This window comes from Sander lucioperca, chromosome 10 (assembly GCF_008315115.2).
Source record: "Sander lucioperca isolate FBNREF2018 chromosome 10, SLUC_FBN_1.2, whole genome shotgun sequence".
NCBI classification, from domain to species: Eukaryota; Metazoa; Chordata; class Actinopteri; order Perciformes; family Percidae; genus Sander; species Sander lucioperca.
In genome coordinates, this window is record NC_050182.1 from 19,006,011 (window position 1) to 19,031,010 (window position 25,000).

General features: G+C 43.9%; 1 protein-coding gene across 1 annotated transcript in view; it reads right to left on the reverse strand.

The window, feature by feature from the left end:
• Positions 1-23,662, reverse strand: part of LOC118496117 (ankyrin repeat and fibronectin type-III domain-containing protein 1-like) — a 73,240-nt gene extending 49,578 nt beyond the window's left edge. The window contains exons 1-3 of the mRNA XM_036006413.1: positions 23,605-23,662; positions 23,431-23,522; positions 4,537-4,747 (exon numbers count right to left, since the gene is read on the reverse strand). Of these exons, the coding sequence (XP_035862306.1) occupies positions 4,537-4,747; positions 23,431-23,522; positions 23,605-23,662 (361 nt within the window). The remainder of the gene's footprint in view (positions 1-4,536; positions 4,748-23,430; positions 23,523-23,604) is intronic.
• Between the last annotated feature and the right edge of the window lie 1,338 nt (positions 23,663-25,000).

Below are 25,000 nucleotides of genomic sequence, written 5' to 3' on the forward strand. Positions count from 1 at the left end.
GCGGTAGTGATTTTAACACAACTGCTGTCGTAAAGGTCTAGGACACTGGTTCTCAAGCTCTGTGTTTTTAAGCCATGGACCCCCTGACCAGCACGAATAAGTCTCTAAAAAGAGAAGAATCCAGCGCTGTCAGAGATAGATTTACTAAACTACAGCCTTGGACCTGGAGAACGTTTAGATGATGATGGAAACAGGAGACAACAACTTGGAAAAAGACGGTAGAAAGAAGGAAGGAAGGCAGGAATAGGTCAAAACAAACGACAAACTTGGAGAAAAAACAGACAGTAGAAGTAACAACAGCCTTGGAACTGAAAAACATTTTGCTAAAACTGTCACGTACCCCCTACAGTCCTCCAGAGGACCCCTAGGGGGACACGTACCCCCTACAGTCCTCCAGAGGACCCCTAGGGGGACACGTACCCCCTGCAGTCCTCCAGAGGACCCCTAGGGGGACACGTACCCCCTGCAGTCCTCCAGAGTACCCCTAGGGGGACACGTACCCCCTGCAGTCCTCCTTCCTCCTCCTCTCTCCCTCTCTCCCTCATCCTCGGCTCCTTCCTCCCCCTCTCTCCCTCTCCTCTCTGCCTCATCCTCTGCTCCTTCCTCCCCCTCTCTCCCTCATCCTCTGCTTCATCCTCCCCCTCTTTCCCTCTCCTCTCTCCCTCTCCTTCTGCTCCTTCCTCCCCGTCTAACAGCAGCAACACCTGCCTTCTTTACCTTCATCTTCTCCCTATTAACCTATAAAATGACGTGTTTTCTCATGCGGGACGGGAGAAGACATAACATCAATGCATCTCTATTATTGTGCGGGCATAAATTCTCAGAGTTTTGCGGGTGCGGGCGGGCGTTCTATTTATTTATTTTGATTAGGACAATGCACATTAATCAACATTTCTGTGTCAGCCAGTTGGCAAATGTTCAACGGTAGTCCTAGTTACCCAGCATGCATGTCTTCTATGGTGGGAGGCAGAAGTGCTAACCACTGAGCCACCGTGCTGCCTAGTGGACATACACATTGCGGGAGCGGGAGGTAATGGTCAGAAATTCAGCAGGAGCTGGATGAAGAAAGCAGTGCCGCGCAGGGCTCTATTACATAAAAACAGGAGGAGGAGAGGGAAATGGTCACACCACTACTACGTATTAAAAGCCATTCTAAAAAAATAGGTTTTGAGTTTGGATCTAAAAAGAGCTCCATCTGTAATAGTGTGAATACCAGGGGGTAACTCGGGGCAGATCACCCCACTGTTTATACCTAGACCTTGGGACTTCTAAAACCAACTCACGCAGCGTTAAATTCTCGGATAAATACTCCGGGGCCAGGCCATTTAAGGCCTTGAAAACAAACAATAAAATCTTAAAATCTATTTTAAAAACGCAAAGAGAGCCGACGTAGGGTGTAGAAACAAGAATGATGTGTGCACGTCTAGATGTATTTGTTAGAAAGCGAGCAGCAGCATTTTGCACAAGTTGAAGTCGTGAGAGGGAGGTCTGATTCAGACCAACATGAAGAGCATTACAGTAATCCAACCTTGAACTAATAAAGGCATGAATTGCCTTTTCTAGATCGTGCCTGTTGAAGAAAGGCTTAACTTTAGCCAGGAGACGAAGCTGGAAAAAGCTCATTTTAACAACATTGCTGATCTGCTTGTCAAATTTGCAATCGAATGTAACGCCCAAATGTTTGACAGCTGGCTTAAGGCAGGTGTTTTTCAACCTTTTTTGAGCCACGGCACATTTTTTACATTAAAAAACCCTGCGGCACACCACCAATCAAAAATGTTACAAAAATGTCACATTGTAGCCTAATAAGATCAGAATCTGCATTTTAACTTTTTTAAAAACGGTGAGTCGACTAATCTTTGCAGCGCAAGTCTGCAATTACTTTATTCTTTCATCTCAGGTTACATCTCCACCGTTTAAAAAGGAATATCTTCGTCTACGTTTCCCCCTCTCATTCCCCCTGCTCTGGCGTTCCCCCCTCTCATTCCCCCTGCTCTGGCGTTCCCCCCTCTCATTCCCCCTACTCTGGCGTTCCCCCCTCTCATTCCCCCTACTCTGGCGTTCCCCCCTCTCATTCCCCCTGCTCTAGCGTTTCCCCCTCTCATTCTCCCTGCTCTGGCATTTCCCCCTCTCATTCCCCCTGCTCTGGTCCCCCTACTCTGGCGTTTCCCCCTCTCATTCTCCCTGCTCTGGCATTTCCCCCTCTCATTCCCCCTGCTCTGGTCCCCCTGCTCTGGCGTTTCCCCCTCTCATTCCCCCTGCTCTGCAATCGCTGTTGCAGGCTTACGTCGATGACCTCGGCCCTACTGCTTACATCCTGTCACTGCCACCAGGGGGCAGTAATTCTATTGTCTTAAATCAACAAGGTCATTATTGCGCTATACTGCCACCTACTGACACAGAATAGTATTTCATTTCTCTGCCAGTCATTATATTGTAGGCACAGATGCGCAACAATGGCAAATTATTTGCACTCAATAAAAAAAAATTGTTGGAACAATTAAGTAAAATTGGATAATTTCCCACGGCACACAGGACGATCTCTCACGGCACACTAGTGTGCCGCAGCACAGTGGTTGAAAATCACTGGCTTAAGGTATGATGCCAGAGCTTCCAAACTGATGGTGTGCACAAAGTACTGAAGATAATACACTCAGTTTTATCTTTGTTCAAATTAAGAAAGTTATGTGAAAGCCACAACTTAATATCATTAATACAGCTAAGCAGGGAGTTTAGTGTGACACTGTCATTCGGTCTCATAGGCAAATAAATTAGCAAATCATCTGCATAACAATGAAATGACTGGTTGTGCTTGCCTATAATAGCCCCTAAAGCCCCTGACACACCAACCCGACGGCCGACCGTTGGCAGAAAAGGCAGTTGGACTGATCAGTCGGCTCCCCGAGGTCCAAAAAGTGCCTCAGAACACACTAAAGCGACGCCGACTTGAGCATGTAATACGTCTCCATAACAGCAGGCGGCGCTAATCTGTATTGTCGCCCAAAAAATTAAAACCGGCAGCTGATTGGACGAACCCGTCACGTGGGTCTGGCTGCTCCCTGATTTTTCAACCGGGCATAATGGCGGCTCGTTCAGAATACAATCTCATAATTTACGAAGATAGTTCACCGAAACGTGTTTCTGAAAACATTTTTAGTGAGAAATAGGCCGTGCAGTTGCTGAATCTGTCTTCAATTCAGATCGACAAAGGAAAAGATTTTCATCAGATTTTGAGAGACTTAGTCACGCTCATCCCGCTCATCATTTCTGGATTAGCACTCCACCAATCAGATGGGTCATGGAGTCAGACTGGGTATTTCGTGCTGCCACCACGTAAAAAACGAGAAAAACGTCCCAGTGAACATGTATCAATAGATTAAAAATAACGTGACATTTACACAAACTGCCGTGAGACTGGGTTGGATAATCAGGTTGGTGTGTCACTGCCTTAAAGGCAACATATATAAGGAAAACAGGATGGGGCCAAGAATTGAACCATGAGGTATCCCACAAGAGAGAGGAGCAGGTGACGAGGAGAGGTCACCAATCATGACAGAGAAGCTCCTATTTGCCAAATAGGAGTTAAACCATTTAAGTGCCGAGCCCCGGATGCCTACACACTGATCAAGGCGAGAGAGGAGGACTGCATGATCCACTGTATCAAAAAGCCGCTGTGCCGGATTCCCGGCATCTACAGACAAGGTGATATCGTTGTGTACTCTCAACAGTGCAGATTCAGTGCTGTGACGCGATCTGAAAGCAGATTGAAATTTTTCAAACGCAGAGTTCTGTTGTAAAAACCTTTGAAAGAAAATGCAGATCAGAGACTGGTCTTAAAATTGGACAACACTGTGGGGTCAAGATGAGACTTCTTAAAGGAGAATTTACTGAGTTCACTCAGAAGGAATCATTGCACATGGGGAGGCTCTTGTAATGACATTTCAAGCATGTTTAGAGGCTTAAAACACGTTTAAAACTTGCCCTGTTGAAGCCTGTTAGGTGCTAACGCTAGCAGGAGGATAACGATGTTTTCGTTTTTTTTGCTACTGCCAGCACTCCACATTTCCAAACAACAGAGCTACGTGTTGAAATTGACCAGAATTCTCCTTTAAATAGGGGCCCGACCACAGCATGTTTAAAGGCAGCAAGGACAGAACCTAAACTAAGACAAGAATTTAAAAAAGTAAGTAGACTCGACCCAATGGGTAATTTAATGTCGGCTACTGACGTACAACCTCATCGTACAAACTTAGGTTATTTTATGACATATTACATACCTCAGGGCCAATTCGGGGACGTTTTTGAATAATTTACAATCCCGTAATTGTTTCCATCTGTTGAAAGCCTGACCGAGATTGACAAGGCAAAACATGTTGGCGTTAAAAGGAATTTTATTAACGTTATTAACGTGTTCATTCGACAGCCCCCCAAAAAGAAAGTGTGCGTTAGAACAGCGGTGAGCGTTGTCTACAGCGCCCTCTTTAGGAAACAAACTGAACTTCCTACAGCTTTATAAATAGAGTAATTATTACTCACATTGAGGACTCTCCTTGCCACCGGCCTTTAGCAGCAGCTTGGCGATGGGCGTGTTGTTGGTCATGATGGCGATGTCGAGCGGCGTCAGGCCCTGGCTGTTGGGCGTGTTCAGGTCCAGCTCCTCGGCCGAGAACTGGTAGAGGAGGATCTGCACCGTGTCCAGGTCCTGCTGCTCAACCGCCTCGAAGATGCAGTCGCTGCCCTGCATCGTCTGCACCACAGAACAGCAACAGAGAACCGTCACAAAGACAAAATTCGGTTTATGTGAGGAGTTCTGTTCGTGGAAATTAGGGCTACATTTACATAGCTACATTTTGGTTTTAAAGTGCCCATATTCTGCTCATTTCAGGTTCAAAATTGTATTTTGAGGTTGTACCAGAATAGGTTTACATGGTTTAATTTTCAAAAAACACCATATTTTAGTTGTACTGCTCATTGCTGCAGCTCCTCTTTTCACCCTGTGTTCAGGTCTCTGTTTTAGCTACAGAGTGAGACCTCTCACTGCTGTAACATCTTTGTTGGCAGTCGCACATGCTCAGTAGCTAGGTAAGATCACATGCTCACTAGCTAGGTAAGATCACATGCTCAGTAGCTAGGTAAGATCACATGCTCAGTAGCTAGGTAAGATCACATGATCAGTAGCTAGGTAAGATCACATGATCAGTAGCTAGGTAAGATCACATGATCAGTAGCTAGGTAAGGACTACATGAGCTAGCTAGCTGTTTCTCCAACTTCAGTAGTACAAGGCAGGATTAGTCGGAAGACTTCTTCTAAACGAGGGCACACTTCCAACTTTGTGTGAATACCTGCAGAACAGGGACATGGAAGTAGTTCTTTTGTAGATTATGGTGAACTAGTGTGTGTTGTAGCAGTGTTTTGCCATTCAGAACGAGCTAGCATGCTAACAGTTAGCCCCCTAGCCCCCTCGTGACGTAGAAAGCCGTGCAGATTTTGACCAGCTCACCCAGAGACTGAAGGCAGGACACATTCAGAAACCGTATCTCACTCAGAACAGCATGGATGGTTTTATCAAAGTTTGTATGTGTGTGGAAGCACCATGGACACAAATAACTCCCCAAATCCCAGAAAAAGTAATTTTTTCATAGTATGGGCACTTTAAGCTTTTGAGTTTTGAGCCCAAAGTGATCTCAGTGCACCGAGTGTTTTTCTCTCTTTATTCTTCTCTCTCTGTTTAAACTAACACACCCAAAACCTCATATCTCATCATCATTCTGGTATACTGGACATAAACAGGAGGCAGCGTGGAGACTCCGCCAACTGCTGGTTGTTGCCATGGTAACGTTGGTAGCTTTAAATCTCAGAGAACGAGAAGTCGTGACCGATAAGACCCAATCAGGAGGAGAAACGTTGGCGTCAGTGTCGGTGTCGCCAAAGGTCTCCGTTTGAAACACAACGCCGCAGATTACCAACCCAAAACGGGTCAGAAGTGTTTCCAAATGTCTCCGGTTTAGGGGCTCGGAAACACCAGAGCAGGGGGAATGAGAGGGGGAAACACCAGAGCAGGGGGAATGAGAGGGGGAAACGCCAGAGCAGGGGGAATGAGAGGGGAAACGTTAGAACAGGGGGAATGAGAGGGGGAAACACCAGAGCAGGGGGAATGAGAGGGGGAAACGTTAGAACAGGGGGAATGAGAGGGGGGAACGCCAGAGCAGGGGGAATGAGAGGGGGAAATGCCAGAGCAGGGGGAATGAGAGGGGGAAACGCTAGAGCAGGGGGAATGAGAGGGGGGAACGCCAGAGCAGGGGGAATGAGAGGGGGAAATGCCAGAGCAGGGGGAATGAGAGGGGGAAACGTAGCAGAAGATATTCCTTTTTAAACCAAAATGTAGCAGTGGAGATGTAACCTGAGATGAAAGAATAAAGTAATTGCAGACTTGCGCTGCAAAGATTAGTCGACTCACCGATTACTCAATCGATCAACTATTTTTGATAAGAGTTAATGAATAGTTAAAGTAATTTGGAGATAGAAAAGGTTGGAGATATAATCCCTCCACCTAGTCCTGGGTCTTCCCCGAGGCCTCCTCCCAGCTGGACGTGCCTGGACCACCTCCCTAGGGAGGCGCCCAGGGGGCATCCTTACCAGATGCCCGAACCACCTCAACTGGCTCCTTTTCGATGATAAATACCTAATTGCAATATTGTATTATGTGTTGTGTTAGGATATCTTTAGAGAAACGTAATAACACCGAAATGTACATTTTAACGAGTTTAATTATACATTTGAGTAGTAATACGTGTTTAAATAATTCATATCATGGCATAGTAAACCGTAATTATTTCATACATTAATATTCAGAAAAATATGGTGTGGAAATTCATTTAACTTAACGCATAACAGCCAAATAACAATTATAAGTATCTTATTTGAGCATTTAGCTATAACCTAACCTGGCACTGCCTCTGTTTTGGCGTCTGCTGCGGTGCACCGCTGCCCTTTTTTTCCTCCATAAACTCCGCTCTCAGCTCTCTGCCAGTTGCTGCATGAGCTTCCTCCGGGCAATGTTACAGCTGGTGCACTCCTTGGAGAGGATGTGTGCAATGATTCCAGCCAGTTCGAGGATGTATAAAGTTATATGAACATGTAAACAGCCACCGGCCATCTACGTGTACCGCGCCTTTCACAGAGCGAGCGCCCGGTGTTTGCCTTCTGATTCAGAACAGAGTCCATCCACGCCGTAGTAGCCTACGTTACCGACTCTGGCTTTGCCTTCGGCCCATTGGTGATGCCCACACTTGTTACTTGAGACCGCTAGTTACGTTTCTCTGACAGAGACTATGGTAGTTACTAAGCAACCAAGATGCATCTTCAACCGTGCGAAAAATTAAAAACAATACCGCGAAAATCCGAGCGGTCAATATGACCGTGTATGGCCGAAATTGGTAAAAGTGATTGTATTTTCTTTGCCTTTTGTGTAATGTATATAAAAACTTTTTTTCAATTAAAATACAGACTCTTTTAGGAAAAGTCAGGCAGCAGCAGGATTGTATTTTTTTATTACACATATACATTTCAAAACGGTCAAAATGACCGTCATGGCCGTTCTAGTGTTAAAGACATCAGCTTGGACTTTGATCAAACAATTAATCGATAAAATAATTGGCAGATTAATCATTAATGAAGATAATGGTTTTTGCAGGCTGATGGACCTTTTTCACAGCAGACATGTTGACTTGTCATAGTAGAAAAAGCACAGCTGAGATTGATATCCTAAAAGCTACAAGTGTAAGAATTTCTCCCATCTAGCGTTGAGATCATATATTGCAATCAACTATCTCTCGCTACGCAGTTCAAAGTACGTATTGCAGCTATGGTAGCCATCACTCTTCAAAAAGCGAAAGTGTACAAAAGGCCGTCTTTCAGTCGTTGTTGGAGTTCATGTCGTAGAGTGGCGCGGACGCGCGCTGCACACCACGAGCGGCACGCACGCCATCTGACGGAAAGGAGAGAGGAAATAAAAAGGAGACTGCAGCGGTCCAGAGGATAATTAACTAGTTGGGATTTGGTGTCTGCTATGCTGTGAGCTGCAATGTTCACTCTTTTTTTCTGATGACGCCTCTTGCTCTTTTCAATCTCCGTTTTCTTTTTCTGGGCGAAGAAGAAGAAGACTCCTGTTCCTGAAATTTGGTTTTGAATACGTGTGGTTCTCCATGTTTCCTTTTTCAAACTTGCCGGCGCCGGGAAGCTACGATACCCGTTAGCAGCATTAGCAGCAGCTGTGAGTCGAAAACGCGAAAGGTGGTGTGGTATATTGACATCCTATAACATTCTATACACTTTGACTTAAGAGTTGGTATAAGGAGATGCATGAACTTTACCCTTCATTTACTGAGAACATCTGGAAATTGTTAACATGAGTAGAGGTCCCCCCAAGACAGAAGGGACCTTTTTTGGAGTTGTGCCAGGTTGGTCGTTCTCCAAGCTCTCTGCAGGAGTTTGTAAAATTGATGCTGAATCTTTGCTTATAATAAACCTTTTTATAATCAAGAACAGTGATTCCTCTTCATACAGCATCACAGCATTACTATTTAAGACACCACAGTGGAGCAGTATGTCCATACGCGGAGTTTGCAGGGGGGGCAGGAGGAGCACTGCCCCCCCTGGCGGCTGAAGCGGGTAATTGCATTGTTTCATGGCATGACCAGATATTTTATAAATATTTTAAATAACACAAAACAACTAAATGGTGGTAGGTAATACATCTGATTTCATATAGGCCTACTGCTTTAGTAAAAAATACGAATTTTTTCAGGGCTCTGGCTCTCACCTGAGACCATTGTCGACGCATATGCAGGACGCAAAAAACTAAAATTACTGTTGCACTAGTCTGGACATCTTACCGTGCCAACGTTGTCATAAAGGTTTCCTAAATGCCATGTATATACATTTGCTGTCAGCTTACTAATTGATAGCGTGTTTTGTGTAGATTTGGACTTTTATACGTTTATTCCACATTGTTTAAACGGCGAGGTGGATCTCCTGATCGCTGTGGATTACTTTTTTTCCGTCTCATTGGATTACGGTAAAATACGGATCTTTTTTCTTAACGTGTCTTAACCTTTTATGGTGGGACTGCGCTTGGTTTCTGCGTTTGGAGATCATCTCAACAGACTGGAGGTCCAACACTGATTGGTCACCGTTACATTTTAGTTGAATTTAAGTGTCGGGGCAGTTTGCGTTCCCAGACAGCCGCGCTGCGATTGGATTTCATAAGGGCGAGTTGTTAAATTGTTACAATGTAATTTAAAATCTTCTTTAAAAATAAACATATATGTTTATTTAGCATGTTTGTTTTGTCCATATGTGCTCGTGCTGTGTTCCCCAAGTGGTAGCCAGGTCTCAGCTGCTACAATGAGTTTTTTTTTTTTTTTTTGCCCCCCCCCTGGCTCGAATGTCAAACTCCGCTTATGAGTATGTCCTGTATGTTTCTTACCGGTTAACGTATTTCAAGATGGAGCATGAATATGGTGCGTCTACATCAGTTCATGCAAACGCAAATGTAAAATTTAAAGCCAATAGTAATACTTGAAATTGATGGTGGTGGTCAATATTCATAAAAAAGGACAAGTTTGTGAGGGGAACAACTAAACACGTTACACAATCTAGCTTTAACGATGGCTCAGTTCCATCTAGTGTCCCAGGAAGCTATTTCAGTGAGTCAGCATGATCAATACCAGGACCTCTGCTAAGTGGAATACAGCCATCATTAATGGGCTTGAATACACACTGTGCTTTTCTTACAATGACATCTCAACATGTCTGCCGTGAAAAAGGTCTATTGCAGATGTCAATTTAAAGAAGCAGTGGGCAGAAAGTTGTAAAGTTGCTCAACGAGATTGTGCTGTAGTTAGTTTGAGAGGAAACATAAATAACAGCCCTGAAGATGTTTCTGTGTTTACTGCGTTTGAGTCTCTGCAGACAGCAGAGAGGAAATATGACCAATGTCTTCTGTCTGCAGTCGTCTCTGTGGACACTGAACAGCTCTGATGAGGACTTGGCTGTGCACTTAAAGCGTAACTCTCACCAAAATGCAACCTAGGGTCTTTTTGTGAATGTACCCGAGTCAAACTTTTGTTTAAAAGCATAATAAGGAGGGAAACGCCACTTTTAAGATTTACCGTATTCTCGTTTTTGGGTCAAATGGTCTTTTGAATGGGAGTGCTAGGGACACTTTGATGCTAGCCTCAGAATAGCTATTTTTAATCACTAAGAAGGCTCGACACAACAGGAGACTTTGCTCCAAGTATCACCAGGAGCTCTACACTTTAACCAAAGACTTGACAACATTGTGTACCCAGAGTTTACTAAAAAGAAAGGTTTTCAACAACATTGCAGACTAAGTTTCCCTAGCAACAGACAAAAAGCCAGAGCCGGTCCACGTCTCTCTAGACTGTCAGACCTTGTGCGCTCCAATCAATTCTTCCCCTCATCTATTATACTTTCTTTCTTTGGCCCTTTCTTCTCCTCCAGCACAGGGAGACCGCTATCTTCACACAACACACGCCAGAATGGGGGCCACTGTGTTATGTCTCGTCCTCATTTGCTCTCACTCGAAGCGGTACATTCTGCTCCTCTTCCACTTGTTATTACTCATCGTACTCTGCTGGAGGCCACTGTGATCCTAACTATCTTATAGTTATGGCTTAAGCTAAATAAGTACACACCAAAACACACTTGGTCTCTTATGGAAACCGTTTACATTCTTATTATATTAATCTGGAAATAGTGAGAACATTATTCTACAATCTTGATTTCGATTTCAGGCTCCTAACGATCACAGAAACAATGTAATCGAGGAAAACTATTATTTTGCAGACGCTGTTTGTGTGTGTTTGTGTGTGTGTGTGTGTGTCTGTGTGCATGTGTGTGTCTGTGTCTCTGTCTGTGTGTGTGTGTGTGTGTGTGTGTGTGTCTGTGTGCATGTATGTGTGCGTGTGTCTGTCTGTGTGTGTGTGTGTTTGTGTGTGTGTGTGTCTGTGTGCATGTGTGTGTGTGTGTCTGTGTGCATGTATGTGTGCGTGTGTGTGTCTGTCTGTGTGTGTGTGTGCGTGTGTGCGCGTGTGTGTGTCTGTGTGCATGTATGTGTGCGTGTGTCTGTCTGTGTGTGTGTGTGTATGTGTGTGTGTGTCTGTGTGTGTCTGTGTGTGTGTGTCTGTGTGTGCGTCTCTGTCTGTGTGTGTGTGTGTCTGTGTGCATATATGTGTGTGTGTGTGTGTGTGTGTGTGTGTGTGTGAGTATATGTGTGTGTGTGTGTGTGTGTGTGTGCGTCTCTGTCTGTGTGTGTGTGTGTGTGTGTGTCTATGTGTGCATATATGTGTGTGTGTGTGTGTGTGTGTGTGTGTGTGTGTGTGTGTCTATGTGTGCATATATGTGTGCATATATGTGTGTGTGTGTGTGAGTATATGTGTGTGTGTGTGTGTGGTGGAGCTGAGCCCTGCTCTCTGTGAAAGATAGCAGAGAGGACAGAGAAGCTCGTGCTTACGCGCTCTCAGATACCGAAATTTGGTAATCCATGATTTGACGTGAATTTGTCCTCGGCAGTACCGACGTAATTCTGCACTTTTGTAGGCCTACTGATACTGTAAGACAAGAAATATCGTTAGGTTTTAATCCCGCGAAATCACGTGGGAAGAGATTGCGTTATACCTCTATTTATTTTTTGGCAAGATGCCGCTGTGTCGTGCGGTAGCCTGTTGCAGTAGCTCCTGATGTGTATGTATATTTGTGTGTTTTTTAGTCACTTTTTAGTCTTTAAGTGCATTTCTTTTTTATGGTCACTTAGAACATCTGTGTTGAAATGGCTTCGGTCACCTTCGAACTTCTCTCTTAGTTCTTATCTCACTTTGGTCGTTTTTTTGTAACTTTGAGTTACGCACAAGGCAGCGGGACTATTGTTTACACACGCCATCAGCTGATAGCGCTGTGTCGAGGCCAAGGCTGGAATCCTGAAGGAACTACGGAGGAGACGCTGGGGTTGCAGAGGTGGATTAAAATGTAAGGCAAAGAAAGAAAACACAAAGCCTGCCGTCCCAGCGATCATTAGGGGGAATATACGGTCCTCTGGGGAAAGAGACGGACAAACTTGCGGCGCTCATTAAAACCCAGAGGGAGTTGCACGGTGTGTGAGTGAAAAGTGGTGCTTTCTACTGCTCTACTTTCTGTGTTTCTATGTGTAATAATCCCAGTTTTCTACCGCTCTATCTTTCTGTGTTTCTATGTGTAATAATCCAGTTTCTACCGCTCTACTTTCTGTGTTTCTGTGTGTAATAATCCAGTTTCTACCCGCTCTACTTTCTGTGTTTCTATGTGTAATAATCCAGTTTCTACCGCTCTACTTTCTGTGTTTCTATGTGTAATAATCCAGTTTCTACCGCTCTACTTTCTGTGTTTCTGTGTGTAATAATCCAGTTTCTACCGCTCTACTTTCTTGTGTTTCTATGTGTAATAATCCAGTTTCTACCGCTCTACTTTCTGTGTTTCTATGTGTAATATCCAGTTTCTACCGCTCTACTTTCTGTGTTTCTGTGTGTAATAATCCAGTTTCTACCGCTCTACTTTCTGTGTTTCTATGTGTAATAATCCAGTTTCTACTGCTCTACTTTCTGTATTTCGGTCTGTAATAATCCAGTTTCTACCGCTCTACTTTCTGTATTTCGGTCTGTAATAATCCAGTTTCTACTGCTCTACTTTCTGTATTTCGGTCTGTAATAATCCAGTTTCTACTGCTCTACTTTCTGTATTTCTGTCTGTAATAATACAGTTTCTACTGCTCTACTTTCTGTGTTTCTATGTGTAATAATCCAGTTTCTACTGCTCTACTTTCTGTGTTTCTGTGTGTAATAATCCAGTTTCTACTGCTCTACTTTCTGTGTTACTGTGTGTAATAATCCAGTTTCTACTGCTCTACTTTCTGCGTTTCTGTGTGTAATAATCCAGTTTCTACCGCTCTACTTTCTGTATTTCGGTCTGTAATAATCCAGTTTCTACCGCTCTACTTTCTGTATTTCGGTCTGTAATAATCCAGTTTCTACTGCTCTACTTTCTGTATTTCGGTCTGTAATAATCCAGTTTCTACTGCTCTACTTTCTGTATTTCGGTCTGTAATAATCCAGTTTCTACTGCTCTACTTTCTGTATTTCGGTCTGTAATAATCCAGTTTCTACTGCTCTACTTTCTGTATTTCGGTCTGTAATAATCCAGTTTCTACTGCTCTACTTTCTGTGTTTCTATGTGTAATAATCCAGTTTCTACTGCTCTACTTTCTGTGTTTCTGTGTGTAATAATCCAGTTTCTACTGCTCTACTTTCTGTGTTTCTGTGTGTAATAATCCAGTTTCTACTGCTCTACTTTCTGTGTTTCTGTGTGTAATAATCCAGTTTCTACCGCTCTACTTTCTGTATTTCGGTCTGTAATAATCCAGTTTCTACCGCTCTACTTTCTGTATTTCGGTCTGTAATAATCCAGTTTCTACTGCTCTACTTTCTGTATTTCGGTCTGTAATAATCCAGTTTCTACTGCTCTACTTTCTGTATTTCGGTCTGTAATAATCCAGTTTCTACTGCTCTACTTTCTGTATTTCGGTCTGTAATAATCCAGTTTCTACCGCTCTACTTTCTGTGTTTCTGTGTGTAATAATCCAGTTTCTACTGTTCTACTTTCTGTATTTCGGTCTGTAATAATCCAGTTTCTACTGCTCTACTTTCTGTGTTTCTATGTGTAATAATCCAGTTTCTACCGCTCTACTTTCTGTGTTTCTGTGTGTAATAATCCAGTTTCTACCGCTCTACTTTCTGTGTTTCTATGTGTAATAATCCAGTTTCTACTGCTCTACTTTCTGTATTTCGGTCTGTAATAATCCAGTTTCTACCGCTCTACTTTCTGTATTTCGGTCTGTAATAATCCAGTTTCTACTGCTCTACTTTCTGTGTTTCTATGTGTAATAATCCAGTTTCTACAGCTCTACTTTCTGTGTTTCTGTGTGTAATAATCCAGTTTCTACTGCTCTACTTTCTGTGTTTCTGTGTGTAATAATCCAGTTTCTACTGCTCTACTTTCTGTGTTTCTGTGTGTAATAATCCAGTTTCTACTGCTCTACTTTCTGTGTTTCCATGTGTAATAATCCAGTTTCTACTGCTCTACTTTCTGTGTTTCTATGTGTAATAATCCAGTTTCTACCGCTCTACTTTCTGTGTTTCTATGTGTAATAATCCAGTTTCTACCGCTCTACTTTCTGTGTTTCTGTGTGTAATAATCCAGTTTCTACCGCTCTACTTTCTGTGTTTCTATGTGTAATAATCCAGTTTCTACCGCTCTACTTTCTGTGTTTCTATGTGTAATAATCCAGTTTCTACTGCTCTACTTTCTGTGTTTCTATGTGTAATAATCCAGTTTCTACCGCTCTACTTTCTGTGTTTCTGTGTGTAATAATCCAGTTTCTACCGCTCTACTTTGTGTTTCTGTGTGTAATAATCCAGTTTCTACTGCTCTACTTTCTGTATTTCTGTGTGTAATAATCCAGTTTCTACTGTTCTACTTTCTGTATTTCGGTCTGTAATAATCCAGTTTCTACTGCTCTACTTTCTGTGTTTCTATGTGTAATAATCCAGTTTCTACCGCTCTACTTTCTGTGTTTCTGTGTGTAATAATCCAGTTTCTACAGCTCTACTTTCTGTGTTTCTATGTGTAATAATCCAGTTTCTACTGCTCTACTTTCTGTATTTCGGTCTGTAATAATCCAGTTTCTACCGCTCTACTTTCTGTATTTCGGTCTGTAATAATCCAGTTTCTACTGCTCTACTTTCTGTATTTCGGTCTGTAATAATCCAGTTTCTACTGCTCTACTTTCTGTGTTTCTGTGTGTAATAATCCAGTTTCTACCGCTCTACTTTCTGTGTTTCTGTGTGTAATAATCCAGTTTCTACTGTTCTACTTTCTGTATTTCGGTCTGTAATAATCCAGTTTCTACTGCTCTACTTTCTGTGTTTCTATGTGTAATAATCCAGTTTCTACCGCTCTACTTTCTGTGTTTCTGTGTGTAATAATCCAGTTTCTACAGCTCTACTTTCTGTGTTTCTATGTGTAATAATCCAGTTTCTACTGCTCTACTTTCTGTATTTCGGTCTGTAATAATCCAGTTTCTACCGCTCTACTTTCTGTATTTCGGTCTGTAATAATCCAGTTTCTACTGCTCTACTTTCTGTGTTTCTATGTGTAATAATCCAGTTTCTACAGCTCTACTTTCTGTGTTTCTGTGTGTAATAATCCAGTTTCTACTGCTCTACTTTCTGTGTTTCTGTGTGTAATAATCCAGTTTCTACTGCTCTACTTTCTGTGTTTCCATGTGTAATAATCCAGTTTCTACTGCTCTACTTTCTGTATTTCGGTCTGTAATTATCCAGTTTCTACCGCTCTACTTTCTGTATTTCGGTCTGTAATAATCCAGTTTCTACTGCTCTACTTTCTGTATTTCGGTCTGTAATAATCCAGTTTCTACTGCTCTACTTTCTGTATTTCGGTCTGTAATAATCCAGTTTCTACTGCTCTACTTTCTGTGTTTCTATGTGTAATAATCCAGTTTCTACAGCTCTACTTTCTGTGTTTCTATGTGTAATAATCCAGTTTCTACCGCTCTACTTTCTGTGTTTCTATGTGTAATAATCCAGTTTCTACCGCTCTACTTTCTGTGTTTCTGTGTGTAATAATCCAGTTTCTACCGCTCTACTTTCTGTGTTTCTATGTGTAATAATCCAGTTTCTACCGCTCTACTTTCTGTGTTTCTATGTGTAATAATCCAGTTTCTACCGCTCTACTTTCTGTGTTTCTATGTGTAATAATCCAGTTTCTACCGCTCTACTTTCTGTGTTTCTGTGTGTAATAATCCAGTTTCTACCGCTCTACTTTCTGTGTTTCTATGTGTAATAATCCAGTTTCTACCGCTCTACTTTCTGTGTTTCTATGTGTAATAATCCAGTTTCTACCGCTCTACTTTCTGTGTTTCTGTGTGTAATAATCCAGTTTCTACCGCTCTACTTTCTGTGTTTCTATGTGTAATAATCCAGTTTCTACCGCTCTACTTTCTGTATTTCGGTCTGTAATAATCCAGTTTCTACCGCTCTACTTTCTGTATTTCGGTCTGTAATAATCCAGTTTCTACTGCTCTACTTTCTGTATTTCGGTCTGTAATAATCCAGTTTCTACTGCTCTACTTTCTGTATTTCGGTCTGTAATAATACAGTTTCTACTGCTCTACTTTCTGTGTTTCTATGTGTAATAATCCAGTTTCTACTGCTCTACTTTCTGTGTTTCTGTGTGTAATAATCCAGTTTCTACTGCTCTACTTTCTGTGTTACTGTGTGTAATAATCCAGTTTCTACTGCTCTACTTTCTGCGTTTCTGTGTGTAATAATCCAGTTTCTACCGCTCTACTTTCTGTATTTCGGTCTGTAATAATCCAGTTTCTACCGCTCTACTTTCTGTATTTCGGTCTGTAATAATCCAGTTTCTACTGCTCTACTTTCTGTATTTCGGTCTGTAATAATCCAGTTTCTACTGCTCTACTTTCTGTATTTCGGTCTGTAATAATCCAGTTTCTACTGCTCTACTTTCTGTATTTCGGTCTGTAATAATCCAGTTTCTACTGCTCTACTTTCTGTATTTCGGTCTGTAATAATCCAGTTTCTACTGCTCTACTTTCTGTGTTTCTATGTGTAATAATCCAGTTTCTACTGCTCTACTTTCTGTATTTCGGTCTGTAATAATCCAGTTTCTACTGCTCTACTTTCTGTATTTCGGTCTGTAATAATCCAGTTTCTACCGCTCTACTTTCTGTGTTTCTATGTGTAATAATCCAGTTTCTACTGCTCTACTTTCTGTGTTTCTATGTGTAATAATCCAGTTTCTACCGCTCTACTTTCTGTGTTTCTGTGTGTAATAATCCAGTTTCTACCGCTCTACTTTGTGTTTCTGTGTGTAATAATCCAGTTTCTACTGCTCTACTTTCTGTATTTCTGTGTGTAATAATCCAGTTTCTACTGTTCTACTTTCTGTATTTCGGTCTGTAATAATCCAGTTTCTACTGCTCTACTTTCTGTGTTTCTATGTGTAATAATCCAGTTTCTACCGCTCTACTTTCTGTGTTTCTGTGTGTAATAATCCAGTTTCTACAGCTCTACTTTCTGTGTTTCTATGTGTAATAATCCAGTTTCTACCGCTCTACTTTCTGTATTTCGGTCTGTAATAATCCAGTTTCTACCGCTCTACTTTCTGTATTTCGGTCTGTAATAATCCAGTTTCTACTGCTCTACTTTCTGTATTTCGGTCTGTAATAATCCAGTTTCTACTGCTCTACTTTCTGTATTTCGGTCTGTAATAATCCAGTTTCTACTGCTCTACTTTCTGTGTTTCTATGTGTAATAATCCAGTTTCTACAGCTCTACTTTCTGTGTTTCTGTGTGTAATAATCCAGTTTCTACTGCTCTACTTTCTGTGTTTCTGTGTGTAATAATCCAGTTTCTACTGCTCTACTTTCTGTGTTTCCATGTGTAATAATCCAGTTTCTACTGCTCTACTTTCTGTATTTCGGTCTGTAATAATCCAGTTTCTACTGCTCTACTTTCTGTATTTCGGTCTGTAATAATCCAGTTTCTACTGCTCTACTTTCTGTATTTCTGTCTCTAATAATCCAGTTTCTACTGCTCTACTTTCTGTGTTTCTATGTGTAATAATCCAGTTTCTACTGCTCTACTTTCTGTGTTTCTATGTGTAATAATCCAGTTTCTACAGCTCTACTTTCTGTGTTTCTGTGTGTAATAATCCAGTTTCTACTGCTCTACTTTCTGTGTTTCTGTGTGTAATAATCCAGTTTCTACTGCTCTACTTTCTGTGTTTCCATGTGTAATAATCCAGTTTCTACTGCTCTACTTTCTGTATTTCGGTCTGTAATAATCCAGTTTCTACTGCTCTACTTTCTGTATTTCGGTCTGTAATAATCCAGTTTCTACTGCTCTACTTTCTGTATTTCTGTCTCTAATAATCCAGTTTCTACTGCTCTACTTTCTGTGTTTCTGTCTGTAATAATCCAGTTTCTACTGCTCCGCTCTCCTTCTGAATGACACCCACCGCTCACTGCCCGAGACCAAATGTTGCTGTTGGAAACATTTTGTTTCCAGACGCGGCGTCTAAGATTAGAGAGATCCTCAAAAGTGACTCAGTGAGTTCACAGAGGAGTCTTTAAATAGCCTGAATCTAACGTTAGCAAGTCTGAGACGGTCTGCACCGAGTCTGCACTGGAGCTGTGGACAAAACAAGACATTTGAGGATGTCATCTTGGGCTTTTTGGGAAACAATGATCCACATTTTTCACCATTTTCTGACATTAGATGGAAGCTATTGAACATTATTTGCGAGGCCAGGATGTTCTTCCAGATCCTTTTCACATGGAAAAACACTCGTAACATAGCTCACACAAACAGGGAAATCTGACAAAATAATCTTTAGAGTCATAAAAAAAAAGAAAATCAGGGCTTTGCTGCCTATTGTCTGCCTCGATGGTGTGGTGTGTACGCGGCATTAACGAGACGCCGCTGTGTTTCGGTCTATAGCAGTAACATATACAGTAAATACTAGATGTAGCAGAGATGGAGGACACAGGGAAGAAGACGGGGTGATGGGTGCCAGACACAAAGATGAAGGATGAGACAGGAGCTCAGCACATAAACCCTGCTCTGTGTGTGTGTGTGTCTCTCTCTATCCGTGTGTGTGTGTGTGTGTGTGTGTCTCTCTCTATCCGTGTGTGTGTGTGTATCTCTCTATCCGTGTGTGTGTGTGTGTGTGTGTGTGTGTGTGTCTCTCTCTATCCGTGTGTGTGTGTGTGTGTGTGTGTGTGTGTGTGTGTGTGTGTGTCTCTCTATCCGTGTGTGTGTGTGTGTCTCTCTCTATGTGTGTGTGTGTGTGTGTGTGTGTGTGTGTGTCTCTCTATCCGTGTGTGTGTGTCTCTCTCTATCCGTGTGTGTGTGTGTGTGTGTGTGTGTCTCTCTCTCTCTCTGATGGGTGCCAGACACAAAGATGAAGAAGGATGAGACAGGAGCTCAGCACATAAACCCTGCTCTGTGTGTGTGTGTGTGTGTCTCTCTATCCGTGTGTGTGTGTGTGTGTGTGTGTGTGTGTGTGTGTGTGTCTCTCTATCCGTGTGTGTGTGTGTGTGTCTCTCTCTATCCGTGTGTGTGTGTGTGTGTGTGTGTGTGTGTGTGTCTATCCGTGTGTGTGTGTCTCTCTATCCGTGTGTGTGTGTGTATGTGTGTGTGTGTGTCTCTCTCTATCCGTGTGTGTGTGTGTATGTGTGTATGTGTGTGTGTGTGTGTCTCTCTCTATCCGTGTGTGTGTGTGTGTCTCTCTCTATCCGTGTGTGTGTGTGTGTATGTGTGTGTGTGTGTGTGTGTGTCTCTCTCTATCCGTGTGTCTCTCTCTATCCGTGTGTGTGTGTGTGTGTGTCTCTCTGTGTGTGTGTGTGTGTGTGTGTCTCTCTCCGTGCGTGCGTGCGTGTGTGTGTGTGTGTGTGTGTGTGTGTGTGTGTGTGTGTGTGTGTGTGTGTGTGTGTGTGTGTGTGTGTGTGTGTGTGTGTGTGTGTGTGTGTGTGTGTGTGTGTGTGTGTGTGGGTCAAGGTGGAGGTTTGCAGGATCAGCAATAAGCTGGAGGGCAGCAGTGGAGGAGGAAGCGGTTGAGCTGCAGCTCATTTTTGAACTATTCTGTAAATGCTGTTGCACAAATAAATGAGCTGCTGTATATATGTGAGGGAGTTTAGCAGAGCGGGAACAAAACACGGGGGGCTTAAAAACGCTAAAAAGTGAAACCACCCTCCAGAGAGGAAATCTTAAAAAGGTTCCACCATCGCATTCCCGTCTAAAGGGTAAAAACACTAGCCTGGTTGACCCCAGACCCTTCCCAGTTGTATCTGAGGGTGGGTCTGGGGAAACGTCATTCACAGCCCATTTCAAAAGGGGCGTCACCAACGGACGCCGCTCAAATGCTTCTGGCCGCAACTGGATAGTCCTCCAACCAATCAGACCAACGATCCGGGTGACGTAGCAGTGACAGCGGCATCAACGGGTTCGGTAGTCGTCATGTTGATTGTAAACAAAAAGCTGCTTGTGTAAAGCCCGCCTCAACGGCTGTGATTGGTGCCTCGATTTGGAGAAATTGGAAATGGGCTTGAATGGGCTCTTGGCCAGACTGACTTGCAGAGCAAATCTCAAATTTGCCAGAAGTTCGTCAGGGTTTTCCCAGGATATAAAAACGCAAAAGTCTGCTCCAATCTGCTCACGGTGGCTCTCGTCGCGTACGCGTTTACGTCACAGGCACGCACCAGTATAGAGGAAAATAACAACAAACATGTCGGATTATTTCCGTACGTCGGACCTTCAAGTTGCCCTAGCAACACTGATAAACATACAAGAGTCTTTACAGCAGTTGTACGAAATATTCACAGATAGTAATTACTGTTCAGATAACGTTGTTTGGAGCAATAACTCCTCCTCCTCCTCTGTCCAGACAAAATTGTCAGATTTTGTTGTTCGCTTTGCGCTACTAGGGAGAGGAGAGGGAGAGAGGAGGAGGAGAGGGAGAGAGGAGGAGGAGGAGAGGGAGAGGAGTAGAGGGAGAGAGGAAGAGGAGAGGGAGAGAGGAGGAGGAGGAGGAGAGGGAGAGAGGAGGAGGAGAGGGAGAGAGGAGGAGGAGGAGAGGGAGAGAGGAGGATGAGAGGGAGAGAGGAGGAGGAGAGGAGTAGAGGGAGAGGTGAGGAGGGGGAGAGGGCGAGGTGAGGAGGAGAGGGAGAGAGGAGGAGGAGAGGGAGAGGAGGAGAGGGAGAGGGGAGGAGGAGGAGAGGGAGAGGTGAGGAGGAGGAGAGGGAGAGGTGAGGAGGAGAGGGAGAGAGGAGGAGGAGGAGAGGGAGAGGTGAGGAGGAGAGGGAGAGGTGAGGATGAGAGGGAGAGAGGAGGAGGAGGAGAGGGAGAGGAGGAGAGGGAGAGAGGAGGAGAGAGGAGGAGGAGAGGGAGAGATGAGAGGAGGAGGAGAGGGAGAGAGGAGGAGGAGAGGGAGAGGTGAGGAGAGGGAGAGGTGAGGAGGAGATGGAGAGAGGAGGAGGAGAGGGAGAGATGAGAGGAGGAGGAGAGGGAGAGGTGAGGAGAGGGAGAGGGAGAGAGGATGAGGAGAGGGAGAGAGGATGAGGAGAGGGAGAGAGGAGGAGGAGGAGAGGGAGAGAGGATGAGGAGAGGGAGAGAGGAGGAGGAGGAGAGGGAGAGAGGTGAGGAGGAGGAGAGGGAGAGGGGAGGAGAGGGAGAGGGAGAGAGGATGAGGAGAGGGAGAGAGGATGAGGAGAGGGAGAGAGGAGGAGGAGGAGAGGGAGAGAGGATGAGGAGAGGGAGAGAGGAGGAGGAGGAGAGGGAGAGAGGTGAGGAGAGGGAGAGAGGAGGAGGAGGAGAGGGAGAGAGGTGAGGAGAGGGAGAGAGGAGGAGGAGGAGAGGGAGAGAAGTAGAAGAAGGAAGGTTCTACGCAGGTGCGTGGACTTGATGTTTGTGCCAGTGCTTCACACACGGCTGGGCGATACGGAGAAAATCAAATATCACAATATTTTTGACCAAATACCTCGATATCGATACCGCAACGATATTGTAGTGTTGACTATCGGTGCTTTCACAAAATATTTACACAGTGAGATTTTAGATAAATAATCATCAGTAAAAAACGCTCGTCTAAACACGGACTAAAAAGTGAGAACGCAACGCCACTTTTGCGTTTTCTCTTCAAATCGTTTCCGTCTAAACATAAGCCTAAGTTCCTATATTTTCATTTCATTTTTATTTATCTCGAACAATCAACCATGTTGCAAGACAAAACAAATTTTAAAAACTATAAAATAAAACACAATCAGAGTGTAACAACCACAAAATATATATATATATTTATTTATATATTAGGGGTGAAACGGTACATATATTCGTATTGAACCGAAACGGTGCGGGCGTCTCGGTACATGAATTTACACGGAGAATACATAAATAAAACCTAATCTGTAGCCCCGCCTTAGCTCTGAAGCTCCGCCTACATCATGTTGAGTCGGTCCCTTCTTATCCTATAGCCTACTGTCTATGGTCGGTCCAGTGAGTCCACACGAAGCAAACTAGTCCCTTCCATATACAACCAAACACGGATGTACTGTAGCTGGATCCCTTCTCGACTCAACCACAAATGGCTTCCAGGCCCATTTGCTTCGCTGTTTGCTCCGCTTTTAGCTCCGCCGTTAGCTGTTAGCTCCGTCGTTAGCTGTTAGCTGCTAGCTCCGCTGTTAGCGTGTGAAGCTAACGCCACAATTCGCCAGCTGCTCTGTGTAACCGAAGCTGCTCTTTTAACAGCCCTGCTCTGTGCATTCACATATGAGAGCAGCGCTTGTCTCCCATATCACACTACTAGCTGATTGTCTTATTTTGTTTACAAGTTCCAGATGGAGTCTGCAGATGATGTGGGGTAGCCTACTTATTGTTTACTGTTTACATCTTACTTTATACGCTTCAGGCTGTTGCAGCTAGCTCAGGGGACAGACTGTAGGACACTAGGTGGTACAGCCTGAGACAGCTAGCTCAGGGGACAGACTGTAGGACACTAGGTGGTACAGCCTGAGACAGCTAGCTCAGGGGACAGACTGTAGGACACTAGGTGGTACAGCCTGAGACAGCTAGCTCAGGGGACAGACTGTAGGACACTAGGTGGTACAGCCTGAGACAGCTAGCTCAGGGGAGAGACTGTAGGGCACTAGGTGGTACAGCCTGAGACATGCCATGACAATAAAAACAATTGCCTTCTGCATTTTTGTTATGCTTTTCCCTCCGTTGTACCGAACTGAACCGTGATGTCTGAACTGAGCTATGAACCGAACCGTGACTTCAGTATATATATATATATATATATATATGAATTAGTTTGAGAAGGAGCAGGCGGAAGCAAACAGCTTATTTGGTCCTGCCCCTTATTTCACAAAATCATATTATTACAAAGTAAATAGATATGCAAACACAGCATACATCAACAACAGTTTGTGTAAGTGAGGGCGCTTTCACACCTACAGTCACACCTACAGTCATATATATAGTCACACCTACAGTCACACCTACAGTCACACCTACAGTCATATATATAGTCACACCTACAGTCACACCAACAGTCACACCTACAGTCACACCTACAGTCATATATATAGTCACACCTACAGTCACACCTACAGTCACACCTACAGTCATATATATAGTCACACCTACAGTCACACCTACAGTCACACCTACAGTCACACCTACAGTCACACCTACAGTCATATATATAGTCACACCTACAGTCACACCTACAGTCACACCTACAGTCACACCTACAGTCACACCTACAGTCATACCTACAGTCATACCTACAGTTACACCTACAGTCACACCTACAGTCACACCTAGTCACACCTACAGTCACACCAACAGTCACACCTACAGTTATACCTACAGTTACACCTACAGTCATACCTACAGTCACACCTACAGTCACACCTATAGTCACACCTATAGTTACACCTACAGTCATAACTATAGTTCCGTGGGCTCAGTGTGATTCAAAGTTGAAGATGCAACATTGTTGTATTTTTAGTTGTGGTTTGCACTTTGTCAAACGCACCAAACGTCACACGGCCGCCGGTCTAATGGACAGAATATCTGAGTAAAACTCGCCTTCTGCTCTCAGAAATAATGGAGCAACACATTTATGACGTCTTTGGTTCCCTGGTTCTGCTTTACCGTGTCTAATATTTTAGAAGAAAGGCGGAACAACGTGAGCAGCTGACAGACGGAAAGGATGAAGGATGAAAGGACGGAAGTCCGCGGAGGATGGGTAAAACACAGGACTTTCACCCAGGAGAGGCGGGATCGCGTCTCACGTGTGGCGTTTATCAACAGTTTTTTTGTTTGTTTTTTAAGCCTTCCCCAATGTTCTTTTCCTAAACCCAAACGCGCAACGTTGTTCTCGCCATAGCACGGCACGTTCTCGCCATAGCACGGCACGTTCTCCCCATAGCACGGCACGTTCTCCCCATAGCACGGCACGTTCTCGCCATAGCACGGCACATTCTCCCCACAGCACGGCACGTTCTCCGGATAGCACGGCACGTTCTCCGGATAGCACGGCACGTTCTCGCCATAGCACGGCACGTTCTATGAGAGAGAGAGAGAGAGAGAGAGAGAGAGACAGAGAGAGAGACAGAGAGAGAGACAGAGAGAGAGAGAGACAGAGAGAGAAAGAGCGAGACAGAGAGAGAGAGAGCGAGACAGAGAGAGAGAGACAGAGAGAGAGAGACAGAGAGAGAGAGACAGAGAGAGAGAGAGAGGAGAAGAGCGAGAGAGCAGAGCGAGAGAAGCGAGAGAGAGATGAGAGAGCGAGAGAGAGCGAGAGAGAGAGAAGAGGAGAGAGGAGACAGAGAGAGAGAGAGAGAGTACGAGGAGAGAGGAGAGAGACAGGAGAGGAGGAGAGCGAGAGAGAGCGAGACAGAGAGAGTACGAGAGAGAGGATACAGAGAGCGAGAGAGAGAGACGAGAGAGAGAGAGAGAGAGAGAGACGAGAGATGAGCGAGAGCGAGAGAGAGAGAGAGAGAGAGAGAGATAGAGAGAGAGAGAGAGATAGAGAGAGAGATACAGAGAGCGACAGAGAGAGAGAGAGAGAGAGACAGAGAGAGAGAGAGATAGAGAGAGACAGAGAGAGAGAGAGATACAGAGAGCGACAGAGAGAGAGAGAGAGAGAGAGAGATAGAGAGACAGAGCTGCACTGCAACAAACAGGCCCCAGCAGCTGCTGTTTGAGTTTTAAAACTAAAAAACACCTTCCTCTGGTTCCATTATCGGACACCGCCGTGCATGACTACATTTCATTTCTT